Source organism: Microtus pennsylvanicus, chromosome 17 (assembly GCF_037038515.1).
Source record: "Microtus pennsylvanicus isolate mMicPen1 chromosome 17, mMicPen1.hap1, whole genome shotgun sequence".
Taxonomy (NCBI): domain Eukaryota; kingdom Metazoa; phylum Chordata; class Mammalia; order Rodentia; family Cricetidae; genus Microtus; species Microtus pennsylvanicus.
The window spans coordinates 13,567,773-13,581,364 of NC_134595.1; the positions used below are offsets into that span (position 1 = coordinate 13,567,773).

Genomic DNA, 13,592 nt, shown 5'->3' on the forward strand with positions numbered 1-13,592 from the left:
GTATCTTTTTCAGGTACTCAATATCTACTATAATATACAAAGATTTTAACAGATTGTTGCATACAAAAAGTTTTGCTCTTATATAAAGTACAAACTTTGATCACACTGAAAATTTATAGAATTATTCTGCAATATGAATTTTCTTATGATTTAGATTATTCATACATGCAAATGCTTTACCACACTGATTACATTCATAGAGTTTATGTCCAGTGTGTGATCTTTCATGCATTTAGAGTACTGTGAAGTGAAAAGGCTTTACCACACTAATTACATTCTTAGGGTTTCACTCCAGAAACTGTTAGTTCACGTCTTTGAAGATGACTGTGATAAACAAAGAATTAACACACTAATTACAGTCATAATGTTTCTCTATGGTATGGGTTTCTTTTATGTTTTCGGAGACTACCTTGACATGTAAAGGCTGATTACATTCAACACTGATTACATTCAAAGGGTTTCTCTCCAGTATGGGTTTTTTTTTATGTCTTTGGGGACTACTGTGATGAGCAAAGGCTCTACCACTCTGGTTACATTCATAGGGCTTCACTCCAGTATGGCTTCTTTTATGCCTTTGATGATCTGTGGCATGCAAAGGCTTTACCACAGTGATTACATTTATATGGTTTCTCTCCAGTATGGCTTCTTTTATGTCTTCGTAGATAACTGTGACGTGCAAAGGCTCTACCACACTGATTACATTCATAGGGTTTCTCTCCAGTATGGCTCCTTTCATGAACTTGTAGATGACTCTGTTGTACAAAGGCTCTACCACACTGATTACATTCATAGGGTTTCTCTCCAGTATGGGTTCTTTCATGAATTTTTAGATGACTGTGGCGTGCAAAGGTTTTACCACAGTGATTACATTCATAGGGTTTCTCTCCAGTATGGGTTCTTTCATGACTTTGTAGATAACTGTGGCGTGCAAAGGCTTTACCACAGTGATTACATTCATAGGGTTTCTCTCCAGTGTGGCTCCTTTCATGTCTTTGTAGATAACTGTGGCATGCAAAGGCTTTACCACAGTGATTGCATTCATAGGGTTTCTCTCCAGTATGGCTTCTTTCATGCGTTTGTAGATGACTATATTGTGCAAAGGCTTTACCACAGTGATTACATTCATAGGGTTTCTTTCCAGTATGGGTTCTTTCATGAACTTGTAGATAACTGTGGCATGCAAAGGCTTTACCACAGTGATTGCATTCATAGGGTTTCTCTCCAGTATGTGTTCTTTCATGAACTTGTAGATGACTGTGTTTTGCAAAGGCTTTACCACACTGATTACATTCATATGGTTTCTCTCCAGTATGGCTCCTTTCATGAACTTGTAGATGACTCTGTTGTACAAAGGCTCTACCACACTGATTACATTCATAGGGTTTCTCTCCAGTATGGCTTCTTTCATGAATTTTTAGATGACTGTGGCGTGCAAAGGCTTTACCACAGTGATTACATTCATAGGGTTTCTCTCCAGTATGGGTTCTTTCATGAATTTTTAGATGAGTGTGATGAGCAAAGGCTTTACCACACTGATTACATTCATAGGGTTTCTCTCCAGTATGGCTTCTTTCATGAATTTTTAAATGAGTGTGATGAGCAAAGGCTTTACCACACTGATTACATTCATGTCGTTTCTCTCCAGTGTATGTTCTTTTATGCATTTGAAGAGATTTGTGTTGTGAAAAGGCTTTACCACACTCATTTTCTTCATAGGGTTTCAATCTAGTATGTGTTTTCTCATGCCTGTGAAGATGACTGTCACATGCGAAGGCTTTAACACATTCAGTATATCCAGAAGTTTTCTCTCTACTTTGACTTCTTTCATGCCTACAATGATAATGGTACATGTGAAAGCATTACTACATTTAATACATTGTTTAATTTTTTTACCTGTATAAATTAATTTTACAATTTAGTCCTATTTTAAAGAGGAATTATATGTTAAGGTTTTATCACCATGTTAACAATCTTGTTTTTCCCCTTCATTAAAGCTTGCTTTTCATCTTTAAAGAAAACTGATAACAGCCTTTATTACATGGTTCACATTTACAGAATCTTTTTTTTCTGTATGAGAATTATTATGTATTTGAAGAGAACTGAAAAACTCAGAGCTTCCCCACTCTTATTGTATTAATAAAGATTTCAATACTGTGTGTGATACTATATTTTCTAATGAACTAGGACAAACAGAAGTATTTACACAGTCCTAGTACTCATGGTACTTTTTTGAAATGTGAGCTTATCGATAGATTAACAATAAGAGTAGAAAATCAATTACTTGTATACTTGTACTCAAATTCAACAAGTATACTCAGCATAGTGTTGGCTACATTTTTTCTGTCTATGCAGAGAGAAAGATAGGTATGTTATACCTTTTCAGATCCCTATGCTCATGTGGTTTGTGTCCAGAGTAACAAATATAAGGTTTTCACACTAACTTCACAGTTTGACTTTATGTCCTCATAGACTTGTGGTATCTGGATTAAGGTCTCTCCACAACAGCTACCCGTTGATTTGTGACTCTAACTGCCCCCTCATTAAACTTAACAAGTATATGGGTTAAACTACTCTCTCTATGGACTATTAGTGTAATAGAGAGTTTTGCAGATATACTTATCACATTTTCAACATGTATATCTTTTATAATATGAATAATATGAAATAAATGGATTGGCAATTTTTCAGTATAGCTCTCATTGTACTATGAATCAAATGGTAACATAAAAGAATGACTTGCCCAGTAATTTTGTCTACTTCCAATATGCAGGGGGATAACTATATGTTTTCATTTGGTTTCACCACCTTATGTAGTTTCTCTAGGATTATGAATTATAGGCTCAATGTCCTTTATTTATGGCTAGAAATTAATTAAGAGTGAGGACATCCCATGTTCATCTTTTTGGGAAAGAGGGGGTGGTGTGGGATGGGGGAAAGGGGAGATGGGATAGAAAAGTTTGAAGGGGAGGATGGGGAGAGCTTGGGGGAATGGGATGGTTGGGATAAAGGAAGGGTGAATATGGGAGCAGGGAATCTTAATTCCGGGAGCCATTTTAGGGTTGGCAAGAGTCTTGACCCTAGAGGGGTTCCTTGGGGTCCAGAGAGAAGTCCTCAGCTTGGTCCTTTGGCAGCTGAGGAGAGAAAGCCTGAAATGGCCTGATCCTACAGCCATACTAATGAATATCTTGTATATCACCATAGAACTTTCATCTGGTAATGGATGGAGATAGAGACCCACATTAGAGCACTGGACTGAGCTCCCAAGGTCCAAATGAGGAGCAGAAGGAGGGAGAACATGAGCAAGGAAGTCAGGACCACGAATGGTGCACCTACCCACTGAGATGGTGGGGCTGATATAACGGGAGCTCTCCTAGGCCAGCTGGATTGGGACTGAAAAAGCATGAGATAAAACCGGACTCTCCGAACATGATGGACAATGAGGGCTGCTGAGAAGCCAAGGACAATGGTACTGGGTTTTGAGCCTACCGCATGTACTGATTTTGTGGGAGCCTAGCCTGTTTGGATGCTCACCTTCCTAGACCTAAATGGAGGGGGAAGGACATTGAACTTCCCACAGGGAAGGGAACACTGACTGCTCTTCGGATTGGAGAGGAAGGGGGAGGGGAGTGGGAGGAGGGCAGTGAGAGGAGGGGAGTGAAAGGAGGGGGAGGGAAAAGGGACACAGGGAGGAGGTGGAACTTTTTTAGTAAAAAAAAAAAAAGAATGAATTGCAAGTGCAGTTCACCTATCTGAAATCAAGGTATACGATTTTGTAAGTATTTAATAATCATTGAGGCACTTTATTATTTACACTGTTGCTTTACTTTATAACATATAGGATACATTACAAATTCTTCAGAGATACATTTGTATCAGGTTATACATGAAAATTACCTTTCATGTCTTCTAGAACTTTGACAATGTTCTTCAATATTATGATCTTTCCAACTGTATCCTAAAAATATAGTGCCAGAAAAAATGTATGTTATATTAAAAATTGTAAAAAAGTTTAGTTTGCATTTGAAGCAAACCTTACAACCATGCCTGATTTATTTACCCCATTCTTTTATCTCAATAATATTACAAAAGAGTATCACTAACCAATGAATAGTTGTCTCCTTATTTGAAACATGAAAGATAATTAAGTCTTACCTATACTAGTGAGGTTCCTGTAGATCTCCCCCATCACATCTTTGTAGAGATTCTTCTGGGAAGGATCCAGCAAAGCCCATTCTTCCAAAGTGAAGTTGATATGCACGTCATCATAGGTCACTGCATTCTAAAATATCCCGTACATGTGTACAACAGAAAGCATGAGTTTGACAACACTTTTAATATATACTTCGTTGACAGTATAGTCATATAATTCTGGTGCTCTCCATACTTATTCCATGACATAGACATCATAATTTAATCAATGAGTCACTTTAGAAGCAAACTGAATAGGAGGTTCACCTCTGTCATATATGAACCCTTTGAATGTTTCACCTTGCAAGAGAAATGGTTACTAACCAACAACAAAAGATATGTAAACAGATCAACAGTACAGAGTTAAGGTAATAGAAATTGTATGAATGGTTATGTCCTAACTACAAAAAAGAAAAGATGAAAAAAGCTGGATGCGTTGAATCATGCCTCTTATCCTTGCACTCAGAAGGTAGAGGCATGTATTTCTCTATCTGCATCTGAGTTGAATATAAGCCTAGTCCATGCCATCACTTCTAAGAAATTTAGAAATACATATTAAATACCTGTTTCACATAAAAAAATGATAAAACAAACATTAAAGATAGAAATAACTCATAGATTTTTGCTGAAGTTTCAACAAAGAGTTATGCATTTACTTCAACTCTTTATTCATCAACCAGAAACATGAAGTGCCCCAATTTAAACTGCAACATAAATAAGCTTTTACTAAAAGGCCCAGTATGTTTAAAAAGTTACAAATGGACAAATGAAAACAATAGCAATTAATATGCTGATGACAAATAATCAACACAGAGCAGGAAAGATGGTTCAACAGTACAGAGTCCTCCTGGTCTTGCATATAGGTGGGCTCATGGGGGATCATAACTGTCCATTATTCCAAGTTCAGGGTTTCTAGTACCATGATTTGATCAATATAAGAACCAGGTACTCACATGGTGCATATCCATGCATACAGGTAAAACACTCTTTTTAAAATAAAAATTCAAGACAAACAAACACAGGCAGGAAAAAGGGTATGCACCTGCAATCCAATGACTAGGAAGGCACAGGCAGTATTAATGTCATGAATACATGCCATCCTGAGAAACATAATGATACACACTCTGTAAAATTTTAAAATTCAAGACATGGGTGAAACTCAGTACAACAGCATATGCTTGATAGGAACAAAACCATCATACAACAATATAAAAACAAAAAAGCCAGGAATGCTGGCCCACCTTTAATCGCAGCACTTGGAAGTCTGAGCCAGAGGATCTCTGAGTTTGGAGCCATCATTGTATATATAGAGAGCTATTTTCAAGATAGCTAGGGATACACAGAGAAACCTTGTCTTCAAAAATAAACAAACAAAACTGAAAAGAGTATGCTACCAAACCACCTTAGCACTAGACAGCAGTTAATTCTACTGAATCTTATGTGGTTTAGTGATAGAGTTCATAATGGTGGGGAAGTTATGACAGCAAAAGAAAAAAGCTGACTGTTTAGTTTCAACCACAACACAATAGGCACAAAGAACAGGAAATAGGTTGAGGCTATAGAAACTCATATTGTGGGATTCCCCTCTGTATGCTGTGATTATCACTGGCTAATAAAGGAAATACTTTTGGCCTGTAGCAGAGCTATAGGATCTTAGAGATCTTAGAGAGCTTGGAAAGGAATTCTAGACACTAAAAAATGAAGCTTAGCTGCATTTATTTCCCCAGATGGGCTTTGCTTACTGATGACATGCTGTGGCTCTTTAAGAGAGGTTTTCCTGATTTAGAGGTAGAAATCAAAACAAAATCAATAATAAAAAAGCTGCGCCATTTTGAAATGCCAGCATTCTGGGCCATATTGCCAGCACAAACTCTTACTCTTTCTGGAAGACAAGTTATGGGGTCTAACTAACCAAGGAGTCCAACAATGACCACAATAACTCAGACATCTAGAGACCCTTCATCAACACAAACCAAAGAAGGGAAACACACAAACTCTACGACTAAAAAAAAAATGACCGGAGTTAACAACCACTGGTCATTAATATCACTTAATGTCAATGGACTCAACTCACCTATAAAAAGGCACAGGCTAAGAGATTGGATAAGAAAACAGGATCCAACATTCTGCTGTTTACAAGAAACACACCTCAACCACAAAGACAGGCACCTACTCAGAGTAAAGGGTTGGGAAAAGGCCTATCAAGCAAATGGACCTAAGAAACAAGCAGGTGTGGCCATACTAATCTCTAACAAAGTTGACTTCAAACTTAAATCAATCAGAAGAGATGGAGAGGGGCATTTTATATTCATAACAAGAACAGTTCATCAGGAGGAAGTCTCAATCCTGAACATCTATGCCCCTAACATAAAAGCACCCACGTACATAAAAGAAACATTACTAAAATTCAAGGCAGCCATCAAACCGCACACACTAATAGTAGGAGACTTCAACACTCCTCTCTCACCAATGGACAGGTCAATCAGCCAGAAACCTAACGGAGAAATAAGAGAATTAATGGAGGTAATGAAGCAAATGGACTTAACAGACATCTATAGAACATTCCACCCAAATAGGAAAGAATATACCTTCTTCTCTGCAGCAGAGGAAATTCAGAGAATCATTAGATCTTACTACAAAAGCCTGTATGCCACTAAACTGGAAAATGTAAAAGAAATGGACACTTTTTTAGATAAATACCATTTACCAAAATTAAACCAGGACCAGGTGAACAATCTAAACAGACCTGTCAGTCGCGAAGAATTGGAAGCTGTTATCAAAAACCTCCCTACCAAAAAAAGCCCAGGGCCAGATGGTTTCAATGTGGAATTCTACCAGAACTTCCAAGAAGACCTAATACCAATACTCCTCAATGTATTCCACAATATAGAACAGAAGGGTCATTACCAAATTCCTTTTATGAAGCTACAGTTACTGTGATACCAAAACCACACAAAGACTCAACCAGGAAAGAGAATTACAGGCCGATCTCACTCATGAATATCGATGCAAAAATCCTCAACAAAATACTGGCAAACCGAATCCAAGAACACATTAGAAAAATTATCCATTATGATCAAGTAGGCTTCATTCCTGAAATGCAGGGCTGGTTCAACATACAAAAATCTATCAATGTAATCCATAATATAAATAAACTGAAAGAAAAAAAACCATATGATCATTTCATTAGATGCTGGAAGAGTATTTGACCAAATTCAATATCCATTTATGTTAAAAGTCTTGGAGAGATTAGGGATACAAGGGTCATACCTAAATATAATAAAAGCTATATACAGCAAGCCGACAGCTAACATCAAATTAAACGGAGAGAAACTCAAAGCCATCCCGCTTAACTCAGGAACACGACAAGGATGTCCACTTTCGCCATACCTCTTCAATATAGTGCTGGAAGTTCTAGCAATAGCAATAAGACAACATAATGGGATCAAGGGGATTCGAATTGGAAAGGAAGAAGTTAAACTTTCGTTATTCGCAGATGATATGATAGTGTACATAAGCGACCCCCAAAACTCCACCAAAGAACTTTTACAGCTGATAAACAGCTTTAGTAATGTGGCAGGATACAAGATCAACTCCAAAAAATCAGTCACCCTCTTATACACAAAGGATAAGGAAGCAGAGAGGGAAATCAGAGAAGCTTCTCCATTCACGATAGCCACAAACAGCATAAAATATCTTGGGGTAAATCTAACCAAGGAAGTGAAAGATCTATATGACAAGAACTTTAAGGCATTGAAGAAAGAAATTGAAGAGGATACCAAAAAATGGATGGACATCCCTTGCTCTTGGATTGGGAGGATCAACATAGTAAAAATGGCAATTCTACCAAAGGCAATTTATAGATTCAATGCAATCCCCATCAAGATCCCATCAAAATTCTTCACAGATCTGGAGATGACAATAATCAACTTTATATGGAAAAACAAAAAACCCAGGATAGCCAAAACATTCCTATACAATAAAGGATCTTCTGGAGGCATTACCATCCCTGACTTCAAACTCTATTACAGAGCTACAGTAATGAAAACAGGGTGGTACTGGCATAAAAACAGAGAAGTCGACCAATGGAATCGTATAGAAGACCCGGATTTTATCCCACAAACCTATGAACACCTCATTTTCGATAAAGAAGCTAAAAGTATACAATGGAAGAAAGAAAGCATCTTCAACAAATGGTGCTGGCACAACTGGATGTCAACCTGTAGAAGAATGAAAATCGACCCATATCTATCACCGTGCACAAAACTCAAGTCCAAATGGATTAAAGACCTCAATATCAGCCCGAAAACATTGAACCTGATAGAAGAGAAAGTGGGAAATACCCTACAACAGATGGGCACAGGTGATCGCTTCTTAGGTATAACCCCAGAAGCACAGACATTAATGGCAACATTGAATAAATGGGACCTACTAAAACTGAGAAGCTTCTGTAAAGCAAAGGACACTGTCACTAAGACACAAAGGCAACCTACTGACTGGGAGAAGATCTTCACCAACCCCGCAACAGACAAAGGTCTGATCTCCAAAATATATAGAGAACTCAAGAAACTAGACTTTGAAATGCTAATTAACCCAATTAAAAAATGGGGCACTGAACTGAACAGAGAATTCTCAACAGAAGAAGTTCAAATGGCCAAAAGACACTTAAGGTCCTGATCAATTTCCTTAGCAATCAGGGAAATGCAAATCAAAACAACTTTGAGATATCATCTTACACCTGTCAGAATGGCTAAAATAAAAAACTCCAATGATAGCCTTTGCTGGAGAGGCTGTGGAGGAAGGGGTACCCTCATCCATTGCTGGTGGGAATGCAATCTTGTGCAACCACTGTGGAAGTCAGTGTTTCGGTTTCTCAGGAAATTCGGGATCAACCTACCCCTGGACCCAGCAATACCACTCTTGGGAATTTACCCAAGAGATGCTCTATCACATGTCAAAAGCATTTGTTCAACTATGTTCATAGCAGTATTATTTGTGATAGCCGGAACCTGGAAACAACCTAGATGCCCTTCAATGGAAGAATGGATGAAGAAAGTATGGAATATATACACACTAGAGTACTACGCTGCGGTAAAAAACAATGACTTTTCTAATTTTGCATGCAAATGGATGGAAATAGAAAACACTATCCTGAGTGAGTTATCCCAGACACAAAAAGATGAACATGGGATGTACTCACTCATAATTGGTTTCTAGCCATAAATTGGGGTCACGGAGTCTACAATAGGTGAACCTAAAGAAGCTGAATAAGAAGGTGAACCCAAGGAAAAACATATAGTTATCCGCTTGGATAAGGGAAGTAGACAAAATTGCCGGGGAGAAAAGTGGGATCTTGGGGGTGGGGTGGGATGGGGGTAAGGGGAGATGGGGAGAGAAAAGGTAGAAGGGAAAAAGGGGGGGACTTGGGGAAACAGGAGGATCGGGATAAAGGAAGGTTGGATAGGGGAGCACAGAACCACAATTCTTAGGTAAGGGACCCACTTTAGGGTGGGCAGGAGAATTGACATTAGAGGGGCTCCAGGTGCCCAAGCTGAGGTCCCCAGTTAGTTCCTTGGGCAGCTGAGGATAGGGAACCTGAAATGACCCTATCCTAGAGCAATACTGATGAATATCTTGCATATCATCCTAGAACTTTCATCTGGCGACGGATGGAGATAGAGACAGAGACCCACACTGGAGCACTGGACTGAGCTCCCAAGGTCCCAATGAGGAGCAGAAGGAGGGAGAACGTGAGCAAAAAATTCGGGACCACTAGGGGTGCACCCACCCACTGAGACAGTGGAGCTGATCTACTGGGAGCTCACCAAGGCCAGCTGGACTGCTACCAAAAATGCATGGAATAAAACTGGACTCTCTGAACATGGCGAACAATGAGGGCTGATGAGATGCCAAAGACAATGGCACGTGGTTTTGATCCTACGAAATCTGCTGGTTTGGTGGGAGCCTAGCCAGTTTGGATGTTCACCTTCCTAGATATGGACGGAGGGGGGAGGACCTAGGACTTACCACAGGACAGGGAATCCTGACTGCTCTTTGGACTGGAGAGGGAGGGGGAGAGGAGTGGGGGGAAGGGGAGAGGGGTGGGAGGAGGGGGAGAAGAGTGGGAGGAAGTACTTAAAGAAGGAGATACTGGAGGTCACTCATTAGCTGGTCTATTCTTCCTTCTCACAGACCAGTCAAGGCCCGGTCCTGAAGGAGTTGCAGGACTGTCTATCCAGCACTGGGCGACAGAGGCAGCATTAGGTGTTTAAAGGAATTTTCAGTTACATAGCATGAGGCAACAGGATTATAAGCTCATAGTCTCCCACACCAGTATGGCAGAGCCTCCCCTTCCCCCAGGGAATCCACACTCAACAAAGCTCAGGGGCCAAGGGCCAGTACCCAGGTCACCAGACTAATTAACAGACCTTGTCTCACTTATGGTCCACTCCTTTCCAAGCAGCTCTGACAGCTCAGCCAACCTGTTCTTCTTGGTCTGGGGACAGTGGTTCCTAAATTCACCATGGCCTGGTTTTGTGGTCCTCCTTACATCTCCCTTCAGCAAAACAAGAGAATCCTGGAAAGAACCTGTAAGCTACCTCCTACTGATGCTCCTGATTGCCAAGTAGAGTCCTTCATTAGCTAGAACCACCCAGCTGGGCTTCAAGACACTAGAAGTTATCATACTGTGTGACAGAAATCAAATGTCTCAGAGAGCAAAAACCCTCCAGGTTTGGCCTTCCACACTAGGGTGAGACAAGACCCTAATCTTGGAAATTTGTAGTTTAGTACAATCCCCCATGCCCCCAGAGCACTGTCTGTTCCTCCTCCAAGGCACAGGGTCCTACGTGTACACATTCCATTACACAATCAACGTCAACAGTAGCCAACCCTTTACTTCATAGCTGGGAGGACATGCAACCAAACACAGGACACATTCAAACACTAACTGTTAAACAAAAAGAGGCCATGGATTAGAACATGATAAATGTTCCATGGAAACAGTTGGAAGCAAGAGAGAGATAGTGAAAATAATGTAATTATGATATCAAAAAATATGGTTAAAAAGTTGAAACAAGCTTCATGGTCATGTGCTCCAGAGACTAGGGATCTGTATTAGAGCACACCAAGTACATCTCATATCATTTTTCTCAGGGTATAGCCATGTTAGGCAGGACCACACCATTTTATCCAGTTCTTCTAGTTTGCTTGAACTAATGTTGAAAGAGAGGGGAGACTCTCACTCAAGTCTCGGGATAACAGGACCCCCACCAAAACTCAAGAGAGACCATCCTTGCTGCAATCACATGAGGCTTTAATCCATGACATGAGAAGAAACGAGAACCAGTGCACTGGGGCCAAGACTCATAACCCAAGCAGGGGAAGAGTTCAACCCCAAGTGACCGCGAGAAGTGATTTTTAAGGGAAGAAACCACAGCCCAGTTAACTGGAATTGGCAGGGAGTGTCACAGAAAATTCCAAAAACACCAGTGAAGAACACAAAGGGCAACTCCCTGCCTCCCAGGACCACTCCCAAGGTCATAATCAGCTAGTTCTTAAAACACAGCACAATGGGGGAAACTCCCTGTTTCTCAAGATTATTCTCAAGATTACAGTCCAACTTTAACTTCAGCTAGTTCCTGAAACACAGTCACCAAACTGGCTAATGCTAGGTTCCTGATTCTTCTCTTCCTGGTTAGATTTTTGGCTAATTTTTTCCTGCTTGGGGGAGGGGGGTAGGACACATGGATTTATCCAGGGCTTTCTTTGGGGATACCTGGAGTTATCCAGGTCTTTCACTGTATTCGGAATTTATACCGATTCTTGAAGGCATGGTCTGTGGGGTGTCACTACTCATTGCTAATGTCTACTAATGTCACAGCAGAAAAGCTTTCACCCTCTTTATTGCCCATCCTTTTCTTTTGTGAGTATGCTTGCTTTACAGTTGGTCAGTGAACTAAATTCTTACACAGGTCCTACTTCACTTATAAATTCACAATAAAATATGGAGAAGTTGGAGGATACTCTTTCACTAATCTATTTCTCCTTCCCACAGACCAGTCAAGCTCCAGCTTGGAAGGAGTTGCAGGATTGTCTTTCCAGCACTGGGTAGCAAAAGCAGGATTAGGTGTTCAAAGCAATTCTCAGTTACATAGTGTGAGGGAAGCCTGAGCTACAGGAGATATTAATATAAACCAGCTGTTCTCAGTCTTCCTAATGTTGTGATCCTTTAAAACAGTTTAGCATTGGAGTGTTACTTATACAGGAAATACTGTTTATAAGCTCCACAGAATTAACTCCTGAGGGATCCTAAACCTAAATAGTAAATGTTCAAGGTGCAGAACTTCCGGGACAGAAGTTCTTTGTGACTTTGGCAAATCTATGTTTCATTGCGACAATACAAGCCCGCATTTCACAGGGAAGTCAGCAGCAATGGTATTTCAAAGCACAGTCCCATTCCCAAATCTCTAACAGGCGCAGTAAGGATAGTGAAGTTACTCAGAGGCTGACAGCCACTCGGAAATTTCAAAGAACATGCAGAATCACGTGGAATCGCGCAGACCCTGATGGGGCATGCAGGACCAGCAGGACCAGGCAGAAACAGGATGAACTCTACATCTGGTCAATGGCTCCCACGTGGCTGGAGGAGGATACAGCACACTGTCTCCAAGGCTCAACTAGCCGCCTCTCCCGGTCTGAGAATAGCCCCAAGCTCACCACATCATGGTTTTCCAACTTGCCCATGCTCCTTGCTCAGCTTCCTGCACTCACAGCAGAGCACACAAAACCACTGAGGCGGACTTGTCCTCAAAGTCCAGCTTGAAAATGGCTGAGGCTGCCGCAGCCTAGGCTGCCGCCACCTTGGACCCCTCTGCCTATGCCTCCTCAGGAGGAATCTTGCAAAATTTCTGACTTGCAGGACACCTGGCAGGCCTGATTGGCTAGTGAGGCCTGAGTGACAAGAGCACCTCCCATAGAGTCCTACTCTACTTAAAGACAAGGCTCAGCAGGGTGGTAACAGCAGAGGTGCAGGCCTCTAATTCCAGCACGTGGGGGGCAGAGGTAGGTGAATCTCTTTGATTTCTAGACCAGCCTGGTCTACAAAAGCTATTTACAGGAAAGCTGGAAAGCTACAGAGAAATCCTATCTTGCAAGACAATAGATAGAAGATAGATAGATAGATAGATAGATAGATAGATAGATAGATAGATATATCTACAAGAGCTAGCTAGTTCCAGGACAGGTTAGAAAGGTGCAGAGAAACCCTGTCTCTAAAAACTAAAAGTAAAAAAAAAATTAAATAAAAAATTAAAGAGAGAAAGAAAAAAAGAAAGAAATCTACAAATGCTAGTTCCAGGAAAAACTCCAAAGCTACAGAGAAATCCTGTCTTGAAAAAAAAATT

At 40.5% G+C, this 13,592-nt stretch overlaps 1 protein-coding gene across 1 annotated transcript; it reads right to left on the reverse strand.

The window, feature by feature from the left end:
• Positions 1–349: 349 nt before the first annotated feature.
• On the reverse strand, positions 350–12,973 carry LOC142836867 (uncharacterized). The gene is given in 6 exon segments (XM_075951525.1): positions 350–482; positions 485–593; positions 595–1,830; positions 3,895–3,955; positions 4,153–4,279; positions 12,907–12,973. Coding segments are annotated over 6 exon segments (1,608 nt in total). The 5' UTR covers positions 12,934–12,973; the 3' UTR covers positions 350–434.
• Positions 12,974–13,592: the final 619 nt, after the last annotated feature.